Source organism: Drosophila arizonae, chromosome X (assembly GCF_054131065.1).
Source record: "Drosophila arizonae isolate 15081-1271.41 chromosome X, UAZ_ARI_1.0, whole genome shotgun sequence".
Taxonomy (NCBI): domain Eukaryota; kingdom Metazoa; phylum Arthropoda; class Insecta; order Diptera; family Drosophilidae; genus Drosophila; species Drosophila arizonae.
Genome location: NC_142927.1, coordinates 3,304,403 through 3,326,424, shown reverse-complemented (window position 1 = coordinate 3,326,424; position 22,022 = coordinate 3,304,403). Strand labels below are relative to the sequence as shown.

General features: G+C 39.3%; 2 protein-coding genes across 8 annotated transcripts in view; one reads left to right on the top strand and one right to left on the bottom strand.

Annotated features, from left to right (window-relative positions):
* Nucleotides 1–20,355, top strand: part of mnb (minibrain) — a 27,518-nt gene extending 7,163 nt beyond the window's left edge. For 5 of the 7 annotated variants that reach the window (XM_089474509.1, XM_089474506.1, XM_089474510.1 and 2 more), the window contains 8 exons: nucleotides 2,066–3,537; nucleotides 9,195–9,364; nucleotides 9,454–9,588; nucleotides 12,136–12,307; nucleotides 12,512–12,679; nucleotides 12,760–13,046; nucleotides 13,144–14,017; nucleotides 18,892–20,355. In XM_089474509.1, coding sequence (XP_089330635.1) covers nucleotides 3,480–3,537; nucleotides 9,195–9,364; nucleotides 9,454–9,588; nucleotides 12,136–12,307; nucleotides 12,512–12,679; nucleotides 12,760–13,046; nucleotides 13,144–14,017; nucleotides 18,892–19,847 — 2,820 coding nt within the window. In that variant the 5' untranslated portion in view covers nucleotides 2,066–3,479 and the 3' untranslated portion in view covers nucleotides 19,848–20,355. Of the gene's footprint in view, nucleotides 1–2,065; nucleotides 3,538–5,425; nucleotides 8,012–9,194; nucleotides 9,365–9,453; nucleotides 9,589–12,135; nucleotides 12,308–12,511; nucleotides 12,680–12,759; nucleotides 13,047–13,143; nucleotides 14,018–18,891 lie in introns of those variants that run through there. The other 2 variants (XM_018015130.2, XM_018015129.2) reach the window with 2 other exon arrangements.
* Nucleotides 20,333–22,022, bottom strand: LOC108618923 (cytoplasmic 60S subunit biogenesis factor ZNF622). Its single transcript, XM_018015148.2, has 3 exons — nucleotides 21,374–22,022; nucleotides 20,954–21,316; nucleotides 20,333–20,832 (listed from the first exon to the last, which is right to left on the bottom strand). Exons 1-3 carry the CDS (start codon nucleotides 21,860–21,862, stop codon nucleotides 20,482–20,484), a joined length of 1,203 nt encoding a protein of 400 aa, XP_017870637.1. The 5' UTR covers nucleotides 21,863–22,022; the 3' UTR covers nucleotides 20,333–20,481.

Sequence of the window (22,022 nt, the reverse complement as noted above, 5' to 3'; positions counted from 1 at the left end):
AAATAGTGCTGATACACATAAGCTAGAGCTAGCCCCAAATAACCAGAAGCATTAAAGAATGGGCCACAATAATCAACTGAGTCAAAAAACCGCATATTTCTTTACAAATGTTTTAATAATTTTAATCAATTCATTTATTTATACGTACATATTGTATATATTTGAGTTCAATAGAAACGGGTTTTAGCATAGAAATAGAGTAGTTTTTGCTTGCACCAAATAGCTGAAAAATAGCCAATTGAGCAACACTGATAGCGCCAGGCTGCCTGTGCGTGTGTGTGTGTGTGTGCAAAGCGAAAGCAGTATGCGCTCTCTCTTCCTCCTCTATCTATATATCTCTATCTCTCCGCTGTGTTGACGTCAAACACGACTGGATCGCTAAAGTTTTCTTTTAGTTACAAAAAAATTAAATAAAATGAAGAGAGAGTGAGAGAGGAAAGGGAACAGCACTGGCTGTAAGCGACCACCCACCAAATGCAGAGTTGCCAGCTGCGCGTGAAATTTAATTGGCGCGTCGTGTGGGATTCTGCGTGGGGGCTGCTGCTGCCGCTGCTGCCTTTGATTTTGCTCGTAGACCAAAAATAAATTATGATGCATGCGAAAATTTGTTGCTGCCTGGCTAAAAATAAACACGCACACAGGCACACGTACATATATATCATTATTGTTAGTGTATGCGAGCAGTTAGTTAGCTTTTGATCGGAGTATTTGCTGCTCTTGATTGTCGGTACATTTGTGACGTCACGCGCACATCGGTCACAAGCACAACTCGTGCAATTGATAAGCAGCAGCTGTTGCTGCCTTGATGGGAATGCGACTAGTTTTGATTGATGAACATACTCTGTGTGTGTATGTGTGCGTGTGTGTGTGGGCAGCATTCGACAAGTTTCATGTTATAGTGTCAGTGTCAGTGCAGCCAATTAGGCTTTTTTTACAGTCATTTCTAGCTGTTTTTAAAGTAAATATTAGTTAATTAAGGTTTTTATTACATCAAGCTCGAATGTAAATAAACAGATTTAGCTTACTTTAGAAGTTGGCAATATTATCTGCATGACTATCAAATAACATTTGGTTTGGGTTTGCTGTGACGCATACGACAAACTTAATTTTTTTATCGGATTGTTTGCTGTGTGTGTGTGTATTTATATATATATATGTATGTTTGTATATATGTACATATAAAAATAACTTATTTTTTGCACCGTGTGAATCAGAGAAATTAAAAAGAATAATTCATGATGGAACTGGTTTTTGGCTTGCACTGAACTTGTGCCGGCTAACTGTGTGTGTGTGCATGAGTAATGCTCTTTTTTTTTTGCAGGAGCAGAAGCATTTGCAATTATGTGGCAACACTGTTCGTTCAATTTGCTTGGCAACAGTTAGCGCAAACAAATGCCAAAATATATACATATATATCACAATAACAATAACAGCAGTAAATGCTTAAAACTTGCGGTCACTTTCACCGTAATGCGCCGCTCTCTATGGTATGTTTTGACTGCTAAATACATTAAAACATTTGCGCACACATTTTAATTAAAAAGCGCAAATTTTGCCTGGCAACAGGCGCTTAACAGCTGTCTGCTTATAGCAAAAAGCTTTTAGTCGGCCAGCAGCGCTGCCCTGCCAAGCTGCGCTTTCTATGAATGCTGCTGCCTGCCGCTACTGTTGTGTGCGTGTGTTTGAGTGCGCGTGGCGCTCAACTGAACTTGTTCGCTGCTATTAGAACTCACTCTCTCACAGACACACATACATACATGCATGCTGACAAACACACATGCGTCGCGTGTCGTTCGTTCACCTGCTGCGCTTGCCAAAGAGAGAGAAAGAGAGACGAGTGCGAGTGTGTCAGTGTATGTGTTTTGTGAGCAGCGCGTGTTTTTCCTTTATTTGGTTTCTTTTACACATTATTTTTTTTTTTTGTTATTTTGCGCCGCGCAAAATGTTATTGAATTTTGTTTCTTTTCTTTATGCGCTATTTTGTTGTTGTTGTACATTTAACTGTAAACGTGATCTTTATAAAAATGTCCAACTAAGCTTTTCTTTATTCTGTTACTCTTTGCAGCTCTCCAAGACGACATCAGCAGCAACAATAACAACTACAGCAACTACAACAACAATTGTGTTCAGTTTATATATATCTACAAATAAAAAATCGTGCGTGAAAATGTTTTTTGTTGTGTTCCGTTAATTCGCTCATGAAATGTGTGTTCCCATGCAAAATGTGCAGAGCAGTACTTTGTATTAACAACAACAGCAACAACTACTACATATATAATATAAAGAATAATAATACAAACCGTTTAACGACAACAACAACAATAACTTAGATACCACAAAAAAGCAAAATAAATTTTTTTTCGTTTTGGCATTGGCCATTATCTGTCCGGCCTGCTCTCTCGCGCGGACGTTCGTTAGGCTCGCTCTCCCTTTCGCGCGCGGCTCTCGGTGTTTGTGCGAAACAAAAAACAAAAACAAAGAAAGGAGAGTGGGAGAGACCGTTGTTATTTTTGTTGTTTTTTTTTTCGTTTTGCATTATTTTTGGGCGCTTGCGCGCATACACACACAAACAGAGCAGCATAGTGTGGAAGAGAGAAGAAGAGCGACACAGACACACGTGCGCGACGGCAGTGTGTGTGTGTGCGCAATGGATTTGCACATTGATTGCAAAAATATGAACATATGTGCGCGCGTGTGCGAAAATTCGTATCTGTGTGCGTGTCTAGTTGAAGAACGTGAAAGCTACAACAACCATTAACAATAGTGTTTATAAACATTTATGTCTGTGTGTGCAACAGTAACAACAGCAGTCACATAACAGCAGTAGCATTAACATTAACATATGTGTATGTTAACATCAACATAACATTAAAAGCAAAACCCAAACAAAAGACTTAAAAAGTGTGTTCATTACTTTAAAATAAAAATAAAATAAATAAAAACGAATATCAAATAATATATAAATATATATATGTATATATATCCACAAGATTTAACGTAACACATCTATATGTATGTGTAAAACAAGTATTTAAAATATTAATACAACAAAAATAAAAAACAGCCCAAAAAATTAAAATATATATATATATAGAAATTATATATATATATATGTATATAACTATACACGATATAAAAATATATAACCATAAACGAACAAAAATAAAACAACAAAAATTTAGTAACCAAAATTAACAACGAGAAGTAATTTATTAATTACCACAACAACGTTAATAATTTATTTAATTTATACAAGAAATAAAAATGAAACATAGATTTCAAACATAAGAAAAAGGATCAACCAAAACGCAAATTATATATGAACAAATAAACGCAATATATATATTATATATATATATGAATAATAATTATATGTATGAATATATATATACCTGTATCTAGGTATATATATCTATATAGATATATATATCATAAACATAATTCAGCATAAAAAGCATTAAACCAACAAGAAAATCCAGATGTATAGATTGGAGGACTCTAACAGCGGCGCTGTTATGGATAAGAACAAACAGAAATGTAAGTAGAATGCACACTGTTAACTACTTAACAGAGGTAATAAAAGGAAATCTTATTTAGCGAACGATCGCTGTATTGAGAACGCACGCGTGTCATAGCAAGCAGCTGCTGTCACCTGTTGCTTCCTTGCCTCACAAATGGCACAAGTGTTCGTCTGTGTGTGTGTGCTGTTGTATGTTGTGTGTATGACTTATCAATTAGCTTTTGTTTGCTCATTGAGAGAAAGAGGAGGAGCCAATTTAGCAAGTATCAGGCGCTGCGCTCATTGGACTTTCCGGACTTCCCCTCTATTTGTTTAGTGCATTTGGATTCCACGAAAACGTTTTATCAACGGCGCCTCGCGTCTGCCCTTCAATTCGTCAAGTGTTTATTACGATTTGGTGCAAGCGTACGATGTATTCGACTAAACGATAACCTGTGCTGAGCTAAAGCAGCAAGTATCTAAAAGAAGAAATTAAAGAATAGTCGTCTAATGGGGATGGTATGCAGAGAGTATGCTTTATATGTCCCTTAAGAATGCTTAAATAGAAATCGATATTAGGGAAATGAGATGTCATAAAAACCTAGAATCGTTAGCCCAATAGAAGATGAAACAAGATTATGAAAACGTTACTACTTTTTAACAAAATAGAAAATAGAAAAAATCGACATTTTTCCATTACATGATTACTTTTACTATATATGAACGGCTCAAGTACTGATCTGTCTATTGTATATAATCTATACAGAATGAATATGGGATATTACTCCCTACATGTGACATGCATTGTCTTCAAGGCAATATACCGTATTTAATGTCACTTTCAATAGGTACACGGTATAGGAGGCCTCACACAATTGCACCCATTCATGGGTCATTCATGACTCACTTGGCAAACACCGACCCTAGTGAGGGCGGGCGGTTCCACACTAGGCCTGTTTGTTGATAACGTACTTCATATATATATACGTATATATTGCCCGGATTTAGCATCGATGTGAATAGATTCCATTACCGCTAGCTCCCCTTCCAATACGTACCCCTACCTCATGCTCCTGGTCAAGAGAAAAATGTCGTTGCGACTATTATTGGCCAAGACGGCGGCGGCGGCGACGACGACTACATTTCGCTAGAGCTAAGCACAAAAACGGATCACCGCAGTGATTCTCCCGTCCGTGTATATAAATAGAAGAACACTTGCAGCAGCAGCGGCAGCATCATCATCATCATCGTCATCATCGAGCAGATGCCAGGGAGCAGTAGGTCGTACGAGGAGCATCCATTTAGCTCCATAACCCAACAAATTGGCAAGTGATCAACTTTGATTTAATAATAAACGAGACAAGAAACGGAATTTAGTTTAGGCTTCGCTGAAGCTGGAATACCCTTGTCTAACGTAGGAAATATCTATGCGATATATGCATAAGGAAAACTAGAAAGGGACTTCTTCGCATATTCCGAAACTTAACAAATGTTCAATTAGATTAGTTAGTTGATATTAAACTGGAATACAGACGCATTCAAACGAGTACGAAAAGCGTTTCAATTTTCCCGATCTACTAAACACTAAAGAACTATTTTTGTGATCTTGCTAAGTTGTTTTTATCTTCTCAAATGTAGCGTTAATAGGCATCCAGTCTGGGATATACTGGGATGGTAATTGGAATCTACTCTAACTTAAACATGGGCAGGAGCTATTCCAGATGATCAATAAAAGATTTATTTGCACGTCAGCTGAATTACTCAATGTTACGATCGATTTGAACATTGCTTTCGTTTTGGTCTACTTCCATCAGGGACTCTTTACTAACTAAATCAAAGTGTGTCCAAAGAATTTCAGATGGTTTCTATTGAGAAAGCCTTTCTCTTGCTGTCTGAGGATAATTTGTGGCATTAATTAAAAATAAATAAATTTTATGCAATTTATTTAATTTGCTGCATGATTAATTTCTTATTCTACTCGTTTGGAATCTGAAAAGAGAGTATATTGGCTTTGAACAATTTTCGTATAATCGTTCATCTATCTTCTGTATATGTATATTTCTGGAAAGGACCCATATCTCTCTCAGCTATGCCACTAAACTCATTTCCTACATGGAAAATACGAAAGTATTGATTTGATTAATGAAGCGGTTTCTGGCCCGGGAACGGGTATTATGCAGTCGATTGCTCCCGAGTGCAATGTTTTCACCTGTTTGATTGTTTTGCTTTGTTTATCGACTTCCTCATCGAAACAAAAACAAAAGAAAGTGTAGGAAGACGGTGTAGGTGGTCTGTGGGCGGTTATGCATCATAGCTAACATATAAATAGATATGCTTTAGTCTATATTCTCGAAATTGCACGTTCACCTGATAATTGAAATTAAAAGATCATGGCAAAAAAATCTGAAAAAATATCGGAGAAATCTGAAAAAATATTAGTTGTTTAGCTAATGCATGCATACGAGTCTTGAATGATATTACGAAAAAGAAAATCTGCTCTTTCTTAATTGCCAGAGCGGACACAATAGATGTAAAAACTTAACTCAGAAAAAATGAGACTTACTACAGGGTGACAACTCTGTGCCAGTTAGGGCAAGTCTAAACAGCTGAGAAGCTTTATTAGAATTCCCTAAAATAGTTGGACCGACAACACTGGCAACACTAGCTGAAAACTTCCATATTGACTATAAGCGTATTTTTAACTCATTGCCAAAATGAAGCCGATGATTGATGGCAACTCTAAGGCTTTCCAGCTTTCAAGTATTAAAGCTGAAATCAATCAAGAAAGTCGAGGTTTGAAGAGAAGAGAAACAAACAACTTAGCTAAGTGATGGCAACTCTGGTGCATATGTATATTAACTGTGAATAATAAGTGTTAAATCAAATCAGGCGAAATGTTGACAACTCTGGCCAAGCGGCCAAAGCTGAAAGCTCAATAGTCGTGCCGCGACTTAGAGCAATCGAAATAGAACGTGTTGAAATGGCGGAATCATCAAATGCATTTGATGGGAATCGGCGATCAGAGCAGAAGAGCGCACAGCAACTGCAAATTTTGGCAACGCAGCAGCAGAAGGGAAGAAGAAATGCAGCGGCAAACGTAGCGTAATGTAACGTAACGTAATGTCTCGACATAAAAATAAAACAGACGTGCGTCAAAAAAAAAAAAAAAAAGGTGAAGACGAAGACTGCGCTCGACATGATTTTTCTAGCTGTAAAAAAACATTGACGCAGTTCGCGTTGAAATCTCACGCGACGCAGATCGCGCGAGTAGTCGCAAGCCGAAAAATAACTATATAAACCATATATATATATTAACACTAGCTAGTCTATATATATATATAGAGCTCTGTGTGGTATGAGTTTCGCATGGAATCCAACGAGAAATGAAAACAAATTGTTTAATTGATGGAGCACAAATGCTATCAATCATACATTGAAGAAAAGCTCCTTATTTATTAGCTTCTGCTTCACATTTTTGTTTGAGTGAAAGATATATATATGTACGTACATATATATATATATATATATATATATGTAAAAGTGAATCTCGCAATAAAAGAACTTGCATAGCGTGTGAAATATTTGTGCGGTGTGCGAAAAGAAAGAAAGAAAGATAAAGAAAGCGAACAAAAAAAAAAAAAAAAAAGAAATTCACAAAAAACAAGTTGGAATGTTGCAGTCGGATGCTACCGACTGTCTGATACTCGTTCGCATTACCAAAAACCATACGAATCGATTTAGTTATTTATAGAACTTATGAGTCTATCTCTACATCTAGAGGAGTTCCGTAAGATTAGCTCTGGAAACGAGTTGATTCAACAGTTCTTCCGATGTGTTACGAATTTCCCAGAATGCTTAGTCTGTCTTAAGAGGGGCTCTGTAATTGCTTAACTGTCTTGTGTGTGGGGCTCTACCCCCAAACCTGTCGAAAGTCCAAAATTGGTCTCAGAAGCCTATAGACAAAATTTCAAACAAACGTATATACAAACAATACACACAGCGGAATATACTCTTTTTTTTCGGTGCGTGAACGTGTATAACGAGCAAGGAAGGAAATATTTATATAGCCATTAATATAGACGAGGTCTCTGGCTTGGCTGTCGCTTCTTCCGGACGTTGACTCAGTCGCGATGTCAACGGCTTTGGTCTACTGGCAGTCAATGAACGCCTCGATGGCTGGTCATGAGCCCGGCCTGATCGGCAGCTCGACGGGAACGATGACAGCTCCGCCACCAGCTGTTGCCGTTGGTGCCAACACCTCGGCGTCCTCGGCCTGGCGTCCATCGTGGAGCAACTGGAGCAATGGGGGAAATGGCAACGGCTATCAACTGCAGCAACAACAGCCGCCGCATTATCTGGCCCAAATCGATTGCCAGCATACGATCAAGAGCTTTGCCTCCAATCCCAGTTCTAGATTCCGGGCCACAATCAGCATCAGCAGCAATGATGCGAGTCATCATCAGCATCAGCATCAGCATCATTTGTTGTCTCAGCGGCCAGCGCAATATAGCTGTAAGCACGAAATAAGTCTAAGAATTGTGGTGCATGGATACAATGAACCGTTCGTCATTCCCTGATAAGCTTATCGTTCAGGCTTTGAATGTATTGCATTGTGTTGTGTATTAGGTTCGTTTATCCACCTGCAATGTACTTAGTATGCACCTGTGGCAAGTTGTGATAACTTATCGATTATGGATCTTTAAACGATTCTCTAAAGTTTCAAGTGCACAAGGAGCTTTCAGAGTATTTAGTTACACTATAGTTTACAGTTAGCTTCAATGTAAATATTGTTTAGCATTTAGTTACTTCAAACAGCTGAAAGCTTCTTAAACTACTGAACCAGACTCACTTTAAAACAATGAAGAGCAGCCTATCAACAGCCTCAATTTGAAAGCTTATAATAGGTAACGCCCATTTAGTTTTTAGTAAACTGATCTACCTTAAAGCTGACTTTACAGTATGTACAAAAAATCAGTCTGATTCGTTACTCAGTCGAGTGCATGTTAAAGTTCATGGTAAACTTGAAAGTAAATTTATCAAGTGTTATTAAATAATCTTTCATTCAGCGAATATCTTTGACTAGGCTATTGAACGTCAATTCCTGCCGCCTTCTGGCTGCTCTTCCTTCGTTGCCTCGTTGCTGTTTCTTGGTCGCTTGGTCTCCTTGGTCTCTCTTCTTTTCTGCCTATTCACTTGTCGGCAATTGCGAAATGCAATATCAGTTTCAGTGCGCCCCTCTTGATCTGCTCCACCGCCCCATGTGCCCCAACCCCTGTTCACTGGCTACCCTTTTTGTGCTATTTTTGATTCGGAGCAAAACAGAGACGCGAACAACTATATATATACATATATATATATATATATATATTATATATATGCAAATATATATGTATATTTATATATTTGTTCGGCGATCTTTGTGTGCATATTGTGTAATATTTCTCATTGGGACTTTTTGGTTCTTATTTTGTTGTCTAGTACTAAATTTAGACGGGGAAAACGTATTTTGGGCGGGTTTTTTGGGCTTTTGGGCTTTTGGCAGCTGTCTCAGGTGTGTGCGGCAGGTGCAACACCTGTGCCCAGATGCAATCGGTCAATGAACTCGTGTGCGCTCTCTCAATATCGCGCCCTCTCTCTCCCTTTCTTCCACTTACACATGATTAAATTTGTTCTGTTTCTCTCTCTCTCTTTACAGTATCCGCTGGATATGGTTCCAGCGGCGGCGCCGTGGACACATCGCAGGGTAGCGGGAGCGGTGGCGGGGGCGGCGGCGGTGGCGGCGGCAGACAGCGCCATGCGCCGCTCTACGGACGCTTTGTGGTCGAAGAGGAACTGCCTGCCACGCATCGTGATGTTATGCATCATGTGAGTGCCATTAGCAAATAATTCTTAAGTTGAACTCTCCTTCAACACACTCCCTCTTTCTCTCTTCCTCTTCTTCTCTCCCTTTGTAGCACTCTAGTCCTTCGTCTTCGTCGGAGGTGCGCGCCATGCAGGCACGCATACCCCCGCATTTTCGAGATCCGGCCAGTGCACCATTGCGAAAGCTGAGCGTCGATCTGATAAAGACCTACAAGCACATCAATGAGGTAAGCAAGAGTCACACATAATATCCCCTACCACTCACCCTCGCTCTGTCTTCCTTTTGGCAAACATGTATTTGGCTAGCGATCAGCGCGTGCCTGTCCTTGACCCGCTTAACATGAAAAGACGTCAATAACTCGCAACTGAAATGTTGCCAAATGCCACCCACTGTCACTCTACAGCATGTTACTAACAGCATAGTAACAGAAACACACAAAAGAACTGTACAGAAAGTCCACTACTCTCTCGCTCTCTGTCTTTCATTTATAGATCACCTAACCAACGGCATATTAGATGCAGTTTCTATTACAGCTCATTAGCAGACTTCTCTTGGAGTATTTGATCACTCGTTCTTGTATTTAACAAAATAACAGTTTATATTCTGTTAGTAAATGCAGCTTCTGATCTGTGCCCAACAGTTGGTAGCCTCACATACACGCAGTCTCTTGCTGTTAATTTGTTAAGCTCTGTTTGGAGCTTAACAGCCGCGATATGCCGCTCTCTGTTGCTGGCATTTACTGTTAATTACTAATGATCGCACTCTCTCGGTTAAAATGGATATTCAGTGTAAGATACTTTTAATTGATAATAGGTCATATACCACAACTATATTAACACCACGAGCTTAAGTATAAACAAGTTCTATACCCCACCTATTTGAATTAGTAAAGGATTGTGTTTAGACAATATATAGTTCTCATTATCATGCTCTGCAAAGAATATATAGTTTTTATTTGCTATGAATATTATCCGAAAAAAGCGCAGATTGATTGAAATCAGTTTGTCGCAGCTTTTAAGGTAACTCCTAGTCGAGCACTCCCGTCCAGTGCTCTCTTACTCGCATTTTTCTTTTAATATGCAAATGGTTGTGCGATTAACGGCATTGCGTTTCTTGAATTGCTTTTCACTTGTTGTAAGCCGCATAAATTAAACAAGCCAAAATTTGTAAGAAAATGCAAAACTGCTTAAATGAATACACGGAAAGAGTATTCAAGATGTTTGTCTAAAGTGAAAGTTGCGATAAAAAAAATGTCGATCATCTGATTAGCCAGAGCCAACAGCAGTTACAATTAATTGGCTGGCAAATTGTTGCACACACACACACACACACATACACGTACAGAGGCAGGGAGAGACAAAGGCAGACGTCTGCAGCAGAAGCAGAAGCAGCAGCTGCTGCAGCAGCAGAGCCAAACCCAAGCGCCTAAATATATGCACCGTTACTTGTTACGTTGTAGCTGCTGTCTTATCAGCTCAAATGCAGTTGCCGGCGCTGGCTTTGACGTTGACGTCGCTGCTTTGTATGCTATGCTGAAGCACACACACACACACACGCACATAGAGAGAGAATGAAAAAGAGAGCGTGGCAGCGCGCGATTAACTGTGACGTTGCGTCTGCTAGGCCCCACAAGCTAGAAACGTCATTGCCAGGCAACAGTAGCAGACAACGACACGAAGCAACGAACAGCAGCAGCAGCCACAGTCGCAGTCGACGTCAGCGTCGTCGTCATCGTTGTCGTCTTCAGCATACACCCATTTTCTAGCATTGTTTCCCACATATCGCTCCACACGCATATTTCTACAACGCTCGGCCAGCAGCAACAGCACAGCCGCAGCAATTGTGTGCAGTCGTCTTTTAGGCGTTGTTGAATTTCGCGAGCGCCACTCTCATCATCTCCCTACTCTCTCTCGCTGTGTCTGGTCGTCTGGTTACACCAACGTACAATGCGCTGCAAAAAGCGCTCTCGCGACTGGCGTCTGGCCCTCGCCCTCGCTCTGTTCAACTTGTTTGCACGTGCAGCGCTCTCGCTCGCACCGACGCTCGCATGCGGCGTTAGCAACAACTTTTTTTTCGCCAAGCAACCAGCTGCATACAAAATTTTTCGCCAAGCCAATGAGCAAAGCAAAGCAATGGGCGAGGGGGTGTAAGGGCTAATGGAGGAGTGCGGAAGAGGTGTAAGCGTGTAACCACAGTGAGACATGAAAGGGATGAGGAGATGGGGACGGGGTTGTTACTATAATGTTGTTCAAATCAAAGTAACAAATGAAAACATTAATTAGAGGAATATTTAAAATATACATATGTATATATGTACATATATGCATATATTTATATGCCTTTGCAACTCTATAATTATTAATATTTAAATGCAAAGACAGACATTCGATTGAATCTACTGTTAGCTGAAAGTTGCGTTAGTAGTGAGCGCATATTGAGTGCTTCTGTTATTAACATTAATATATAATTGAAGCCACTGTTTGCTCAAAACTGCGTGAGAGCAATTGGCGTCTGTCAATTAACAGTGCCGTCTGACAGCTATCGATAGTTAATTATTACCAAACTATCGCTTACCGTTATGCATGTATTTGAAAGCGAAAAAGTCGAGACACAACGTGTGCCTTGAATTGCTTGTCAAAACTTAAAGGAAATCATTTGCACACCTACTCTCGGAAATCTCTAGATAGATTATATAAAAATATAACTCATATATTCAAAAATCCCAATTTTGTTTTGGAAATCACTCATCACCTACAATAATACAAACATGAAGGTATACTACGCAAAGAAGAAGCGCCGAGCCCAGCAGACACAAGGCGATGATGACTCGTCAAATAAAAAGGAGCGCAAATTATACAATGATGGTTACGATGATGATAATCACGACTATATCATCAAGAATGGCGAGAAGTTTCTGGATCGCTACGAGATTGATTCACTCATCGGTACGTATGACTAGCTAAGTAATAATAATATGGCAGATAAATGGATTTAGATAGCAAATTTTAGTTTATAAAGCCATTTATTTATTCTTGATTGATTGATTATTAACTTATTTCACTAACAATAATCAATCAATCAATCAATCAATCAATCAATGTCAATCAGCTACGCTCACATGTAATATACAAATGCTTCACTATTCGCAGGCAAAGGCAGTTTTGGTCAAGTGGTCAAGGCCTACGATCATGAGGAGCAATGCCATGTGGCAATCAAGATAATTAAGAATAAGAAACCGTTCCTAAATCAGGCACAAATAGAAGTCAAACTGCTCGAGATGATGAATCGTGCGGATGCTGAAAACAAGTACTATATCGGTAAGTGAATGCAACTTGGGATAATCTCTTATTCAAGCCCAACAACTAAACTCTCTATCTCTCCCTCTGTGTCTCTACAGTCAAGCTCAAGCGTCATTTTATGTGGCGCAATCATCTGTGCCTCGTCTTCGAGCTGCTATCGTATAATCTATACGATCTATTGAGGAACACGAATTTCCGTGGCGTTTCGCTGAACCTCACGCGCAAATTTGCGCAGCAACTGTGCACGGCTCTTCTGTTCCTGAGCACACCCGAACTGAACATAATACACTGTGATCTGAAGCCCGAGAACATATTGCTATGCAATCCCAAGCGATCGGCCATCAAAATTGTTGACTTTGGCAGCTCCTGTCAGCTGGGACAGCGCGTAAGTATCTGAGAATACCCTGTAAAGCATAGGCAAAACTGGTATCTTACAGGTTATTAAGATTCTCATTCTCTCTCTCTCTCTCTCTCTCTTGCAGATCTATCAATACATCCAGTCGCGCTTCTATCGCTCACCGGAGGTACTGCTGGGCATTCAATACGATTTGGCCATCGATATGTGGTCGCTCGGCTGCATTCTGGTGGAGATGCATACCGGAGAGCCGCTGTTCTCCGGATGCAACGAGTTCGATCAGATGAACAAGATTGTCGAGGTGCTGGGAATGCCGCCCAAGTATCTGTTGGATCAGGCGCATAAGACGCGCAAGTTCTTCGACAAGATTGTCACCGATGGCTCCTACGTGCTAAAGAAGACACTCAATGGGCGCAAGTATAAGCCGCCCGGTTCCCGCAAGCTACATGACATACTCGGCGTGGAGACAGGCGGGCCGGCTGGCAGGCGTCTCGATGAGCCGGGACATTCCGTGTCCGACTATCTCAAGTTCAAGGATCTGATATTGCGCATGCTCGACTTTGATCCGAAGACACGAGTCACTCCCTACTATGCCTTGCAGCACAACTTCTTCAAGCGCACCACCGACGAGTCGACCAACACGAGCGGCGCTGGCGCCACTGCGAATGCCGGCGCCGGTGGCAGCGGCTCAGGTGGCAGCTCATCCGCTGGTGGCGGTGGTGCCGGTGGTGGTGGTGGCGGCAGTCTAACTGCACCTGGCACTGGCGGTGCAGGACCCGGCGCTGGTGGTGGTGCCAGCGGCACTGGCAGCGGACCCAACGCTAGCAGCAGCAGCAGCAGCGTCGTCTCCTCCAGCGCAGCAGCAGCTGCTGCAGCCATTGCAGCAGTCAACTCCTCATCGTCGGGTGGCAGCAACAGCATCGGCGGCGCCTCCAACCAGCAGCAGCAGCAGTCGCTCGTCTCCAGCAGCAACAGCGGCGCCATTGATCCCCAATGTTTGGGTAAGTGTTGAGTCATTCCCTCGATCCTACCTCCCCCCACCCCCTTTACCACTCTCTCTCTCTCTTGTCTCTCCTTTTGCCACCCTCTTGTGTTGTAGCAAATTTTTGTTGCTTTTATTTGTTGTGTGCTCCTCTCTCTCTCTCTCTCTCTCTCTCTTATTATTTGAAAATATCGAAATCGAAAAAATAGAGTTAATTATCGATAAGAAACGATAATTGATTAAATTGGAGTTAATTCAAGGCAAATGTTTATGCAATTTGTTATCGATAACAATGAATTGATCGATACTCAGCGATGTACAAATGCGTATCGATAACTGTTGAGTTATTGAATTCGTTGAGTGTTTTAGAACATTTGCAGTTGTTAAAACTGATGTATTGATCGATAACGATAACTATTTAAGTATGACTCGTTAATTTTTTTTTTGTTTACTAGATTTTCATTTTAAGTTTAATTCAATTTACGAAGCTATAGAAATATAAAATGTTTTCATTTCATTTTTTTTTTTTCAATTATAATGATAAATAGTATCGAATTTGTAAAACATAAAGTATTTATTTTAGTATTTAGTATATATTTTGTACTGTTTAGATTCTATGTTCGTTTAATTTGCTGCATGCCTGTAAATATATGTACATGTGTGAGCGTGTGTGTGTGTGGGTGCGTGCGTAAAAGAAATAATTCGATCTGAACAAATTGAAATAAGTTTTGTTTTGCAATAACAAAAATGTAAACAAAAACTGTTAAATAAGGACAACAAAAACTTGATTTGAATTATAGCTAAAAAAAAAAAAAAAATGTTAAAATTAAGTATTATATTTATATATACATATATAATATATTAGATTATATTATATACATATATATATATATTTATATCGATTATGATTTCTGTTACTATCTGATAAAAAGAAAAGATTTAGTTGCATTTATACATATTATTAAGCATATATAATTATTATATACAAATTGTAAGTGTTCTTTCGTTTTCTTAACGGTAGCACCTTCTCCCACAAACAGTGTTGTCAAACGTAGATATTTTTTGTTTGTTTATTCATTTATATATATTTTTTTTTATTATATATAATTTTATATTTGTATTCATTTCTACTTACAAGGCAAAAGCAATCGGAAGCTAAGAAAGAAACGCAACTAATTTTTGCCCACAATTATTATGCTCTCTTTTTCTAATATACACAAACAAAAAAAAAATTCACTAAAATTACACTAAAAAATGCCCACACAAAAAAAAAATCACTTTTCGCGTGCATATTACAAAAATATCAACAAAACCACGAAGCAGACGAGCGCCGATGACCAGCAACAACAACAGCAGTTGTAGTAACGGGAGTAACATCAGCCGTAACAACAAAAACAAACGCAAATTAGATATAAAGTACTCAGGATAACAGTGAAAATGGACAGCGAAGGAGACAGCGCAGCAGCAGCGACGACGACGACGACAGTGCAGTAGCAGCGGCGTCAGCGCAATGGAAGCAGCTAGTTAAGCAGCAAGAACAGTAACAGATGATAAACAGAAACTGTTATTCGATGCAATATATGATATTTCGTTCAGTTTGAACGAAAGCGTTTCCATTGCGCACGTTATGTAAGGCTAAGGCCATCTCTTATTGTAAATAGCCAGAGGCTCCAGCTCCACCCAAATACACGCTATTTTCCTAATGTGTGGCGCATTAAATAAACTTCTTTTTTTTCCAAATAAATATTTACATATATATGTGTATGTGATTATATATGTATATATATATATTAAATAATATAATATATATATATGGATATATCTATATATTTTTTTCGCACCTAGTATACATAAATATAAACGACGTAAATTTAGACAAGCTCCAAAGAATAAAGGAAATGAAAATGAAAAGAAAAACAAAAAAAAAAAAAAGATAGTAATTAAATTGACTATTTTTTTTAACTTGTTTCGTTTAGTTTTGCGTGACTTTTTTTTTAAATAATTGTCGCTAACAGTTAAGCATTTATTTATAAGCAATTAGGCCCCTAGTATTGTAAATTAAGACATTAAAAAAAGAAAACAAAAACAAAACCAAAAACAAAAAAAAACTAATAAAAAAAAAGTAAAAAGTAAAAACTGTTAAACATTTAAGCAACACATAAAACGAGGAATCCTTAACGACTTCTTAATGACTGCCATACATAAATATGTATATATATATATATATATATATATATATATATATATATATATATATATATATATATATATATATATATATATATATATATATATATATATATATATATAAACAAATATACATACGAAAAGTAAATATATATGATAATATATGTAATAAAATTATGATATATGTAATAAAATTATAAGTTTAACAGTACATTAACATTTGAAGATTAACAGCGTTCAGCCATACATACAGAGCAGTAAATGCATATATAGAAGTGTGTACATGGCTAAAATATACATTTACGTGCATGTGTGTGTGTGTGTGTGTACTGAATAAACACAGCGCATAGCCGCTAAAATAACATTTAACATTCAAAGGAAACCCAAAGCATTAAGAAACAAGACTTAACAGTAAAATATACACACACACACATTTATTCACTCACACATACAGAGACACTGTCAACTGTCGTCTTGCTTGCCTACTCTTTTGGTTGTTTACGCTTTTCTCTTCACTCTGCACAACCACAAAATACACACACATATACACTTACACACACATCCTCGTTCTGTTAGGCAAACTGCACTACACTCTGCCAATACCTTGTACACAGTGTAAACGAAATAGTTATGTTGATTTATATGTGATGGCATTGACGAGAATTCCAGACATGAAAATTTGCAAACCGAAATGCAAAACCTCATTACAGAGTACTGCGCAGGGCACTCTCTTTTGTTCATTTCTAACTTCTGTTGTCGCAGAATCGAGTGGTTTCATCCTTCGATCGCTCTCGCTCTCTCGTCTGTTGCTATCGATATGTTTATGATAGTAAATGTAACTATGGAGTAAGCAAACTATTTCACTTGTGCGCTAAGCCAGCTGCAGCGCTCTCCTACACACACACAAAGACACGTACTCATACTCAAACACACACGCGTTCATTGCATACGTAAACAAAGATAACCGTGCTTCAATTCAATGGTAAAAGCAATGTTAAAAGATCAGTCAATGTTAAATAACTGCGCAGTTTAACAGAAGCTTTGTCGCATGACAGTAAAACATACTTGAAAAACCCCTTTTTTTTGTACCAAAAAAATAAATAGAAAATAAAATATAAGAGAAATCATACAAGAAATACAAAAATCTAAACACAAATCATAGTTTTTAGGTGTGTAAAAATAGCAAAAAAAAAAAAAAAAAAAAAAAAACACAAAAAAAAAACCAAATAATAAAAATAAAATAAAGCAAACGAAATAATTAACGTTAGGCATATTATTAATAATTATAAAATATATATAATAATTTAAATGGAAATAGGAAGAAATCGATAGCATTGCATAAAACCGAAACATAAATTAGTACTAAAACAAACCAAGATTAAACCAACTTTAGCATTTAACAAATACACAAACACCCACACAGACACATTTATACAAATATGTGTGTATGTAAACATATATACATATATGAAGTAATTGAAATTGAAAACGAAGTTTAAAAGAGGAAATCAATAAAACGATAGCGAGAAAGAGGGAGAGAGATAGACAGCGGCAGAGACAGTGATGTGAGTTGCATTTGTATTGTATATGTGTTTGTATAATTCAACAATTTAGCGTTTAGCACCCAAGTAAACAATTCAAGAATTTAACAAATAATTAATAAATAAAACTGAAGGAAGGAAAAACTTAAAGGAAAAAAAAACTTTAAAAAGTTGTGTAAAATACTTAAAGCAAAGGCCGATAAAGAGTGTTTTAAATTTAAGTTACAATTACAATAAACACACACATGCATACACACACATACACACACACACTCACTCACACACACACACACTCACTCACACACACACACACTCACTCACATATATTCTTTAGTTGAGAAATGAAAGAAAAATTGCATAGAGGAAAGAAAAGCTAAAAACAAAATCATAAAACTTAAATGAAAATTCATTGCAAGCATTTAGATTTAGGCCACGAATCCAAAAAGTAAAAGAAAAAACATATTTAGAAAACACGCAAACAAAATTTAACAATAACCAAAAAAAAATAAAAATAAAATAAAATGAATGCGCAAATGCAAATGCGATCAGTGGGAACGCTTCAAAATATGCAGCAACATTTTGATGTAAAGCCCAATGTTAACTAGCAAATGGCTGCTCACAAAATGGCGACAAAGAGCAATGCAATAAGAACTACACTTTACGAAACAGTATTGCAAAATGAAAATGAGAAAAAACAAAATTAAATACGATGTAGAAGAAGAAAAATGGAAAACTGGTTGAATATGTAAAGCATTTAGTTTAGCAATTTAAACAAGAGAAAACAAACACACATACAGAACACACCTACATATACACATACACTCTCACGCATTTGTGGCATTTATATATATACATATATATATATATATATATAACGTAAAGCTGATGGTTTAAGTTTAATGAGTATGAAATAATTTATGAATGATTACTAAATAATAAGTTAAAAAGAGAAAAGAACCCAAGAAAAACAATTTAAAATGAAAACTAAAAGCAAACATCAACAAAAATGACAAAAAAAAAGCGAAAAAAAACCCTTCAATAAAAATTTATGATATAATCAACAAAAAAAAAACTAAGCGAAACCTTTTGCAATGTGGCAACACTAACATTTTTAGCCTTAACATTTATAGATAATCTTTACATAATTCAATATTTGCTCTTGCAGGTCTGTTATTGCACCACGCGAACAACAACAGTTGCAGCAGCAGTAGCAACAGCAGCAACAACAACAGTAGCAACAACAACAGCAATGCCAATGCGATGAACTTTTCGGCGCTCAGTCTGCAGCCGCAGTTAGCGACAACAGCGAACAGCAGCAGCAGTCTCAACAGCCTTAACAGCAGCAGCAACAACAACATTAACATAAACAATAATAACAGTCTGAATAGCTTAAATCATAGCAACAGCAGCGGTCGCCGCAATATTTATATGGGCAACAGCTATCCGCACGCCATGGACTGTGATCCGCCGCTGGGGCAACAGCAGATGCCGCCACCGCCACTGCCGCCCGTCTCGGCCGCAACTATGGCAGCGGCAGCGCTGCGTCTTGGCCAGACGCCATTTGGGCGCATGCGCAACAGCGGCGTCGGCATTGCGCCACATCAGAATTTCAGCGGCATTAAGCATAATGGTAATGTAGTGCAACCGCCACCACAGCCGACGTCGCTGCTTCTGCCGCCACTGCCACCACCCGCCGCACATCAACAAATGCAACTGCCGACACAGCCGCAACCGCATCACAGCTATGCGCCAGCGTCGCTGCCGCTCGATCTGATGCATCATTATGGCAACATGTCCGCCGCTGCCTCGCATCTGATGATGACCGATTCGAGCGTTATCAGCGCCTCTGCTGCTGGCGGACCTCCAGCTGGCTCCGGGCCGGCCTCATATGGGGTACTACTCTATCATCCGCAGCCGTTAGCTCCACTGCCGCTGCCCATGCAAATGCCAGCTTCTGCGTCGACATCGTCATCGTTGGCTGCGCTGCCAGCGCCGGCAGCAACGTCCAGCGGTGGTGGCAGCGGCAGCGTCAGCTCTACAGCCGGTGCCAGCAGCGATGCCTCTTCGTCGTCGCCCATGGTGGGCGTATGTGTTCAACAGAATCCTGTAGTTATACATTAGCGTTACCTGCCGTCTATATAAACTATACTTTAAAATGTTTCATTTTAATTACTCTACGTTTTTTTTTTTTTACACCGCATACACACAAAAGTCTGAGCAGCCAGCTGTTGTGCTTCTTTTTCTCTCTCTCCTTTGTGTGTGCGCGCCTGTTTCCGTTCTCTTAGCTCGCCAGCGGACACTGCTATTTATTGCACCTCCATCCATACACACATACACATCAAAGCTAGCTGAAATTTACACAAACACTCACACACACACACACGCATCGGTTTATTTAAGTCATGCTTTCACCGTGCAGGCGTCTCGCTCATACACGCACACCCACCCACACACATACACACACAAACACGCATTGCTCATCGCGTATACAGTTAGCAAGAGAGTTCTGATTAATTAGAACGTTTTTTTTTTTTACCTAGTTTTAAATGCATAAATTTAATGTAACCATAATGAAATAATTTTACTTATACAAAATCAAAAGTAAATTTTATTTAATTTTTAATTTAAATTATGTAATTTTATTTAAAGACCAATTGCGCAGTAATTTTCAAATGAAAGCCAATTTTTCTTGAAAAGCGTGAACAACAAAAGAAAATATTCTATGCCACACAAATTGTACTTCATTTATGTGTTCCTAGATTAGCACCTGGGCGCGATAGTGCTTCTGCAGCTTATTGGCTTTGGTGCCTAGCTGCATCTGCCACTTGGACTGCACGCGCTTCATTAGATGAATGTCGCGTGCCTTACGCGCCGCTGCCTGCTGCTGCGTATGCGTCCAACCCAGTGCTCGATATTCGCTCAGCACACGATGTAGCTTACGATCCGATTTCTTGAGCGCCACTGCACGAGTAGGATGCAGGCGCTGCTTGTAGTAACGCAGCAACGACCGATGGCCGATAACGGCACCAGAGGGCAAAACCAATTGATATTCATCGCCGTCGAGCAGATCGGGCACAACCTCTTCATCAATGTCCATACCCTCTTTCTGCAAGAGAAATGAAAATCCAATTAGAAGAATAGCCACAGTTTCAAATACAATAGCAGAGCCGTTTTTTTATCGATAGTGTTGAACTGAGCGTACGATATCAATTTGGTTCGATACTTACATGATCTGGATAACTGGCGCTGTAGTCATAATATTCGGCATATTCGGCCAAAGCGACGCCTTCATGCAGCATCTGGCAGTGCCCCTTGTCGATCATGTGTTTTCGAACAGCATCCAAGGAATAGAAGGTTTTACCACGATCGTTGCACCACAGGCAAATGAAGTAGTTGGCCACCTTCTCGCCCAGATAGTAAAGCAGGCCCTCGATGTCCGTGCAGTATTCGGTGTCGGGAATGAAGAACGAATGTGCGAGCGACATGTGCTTGAGGTTCTCCACCAGATCCTTGCTCTGGTGGTTACAGAAGAGGCAGTCGCGCTCGGTCAGTGGATTCTCGGCTATTTTATCCCACTCATCCGAATCAACCTAAAAATTTCAACTGGAGTTTAATGGCATCTAATTTAACTCATAGCTGACACTCACCTCCTCCTCTTCAATGTCTTCAAAGTCGTCGTCGTCGTCCTCTTCCGCATCCACCTGCATTGCCCGTTCCGCGAATGCAAGGCGTCCTTTGCCTGCGGCAGCTGCTGCCAACGCCGGATGCGGACGCGGCTCCACAATGCTCTTGACACACACATCTGATACGCTGTCCGAGTTGGCCTGCTGCCGCTCTAATCGCACCAGCGCCTCCTTGTGTTTCTTGCTGTTGAGATGATTGTCGTGGGCCTTCTGATTGCCAAACTGTTTGCGACAGGCGGTGCAATAGATGCTCATCTGCTGCTCCTCGATGGCAGACTCTGTCGCGCTCCGAGCACTTAGCACACGCTGCTGGAACTCCTCCGCAGTGACTGGCGGCAATTGCGCCACGCGCCTCTTCAGATTGTAACGGTGCCAATCCGTTTTGTAGTGTTCCCTCTGTATGTCTGCGTTGGCAAAGCGCGCATCGCAGTTGATACATGTGAAATGTGACATGGTTGCGTTCGTTTTTTTACTTTTTAAGTTTTTTGTATTTTTGTTTATAGGTTGACCGATTTGATTTTGGAATTTCGCAATGAATTAATGATTGAGAAAACAACAAAAAAGTCAACACGTTCTTTAGTTAACGATAGACGATAAACGATAGGCGATAGTA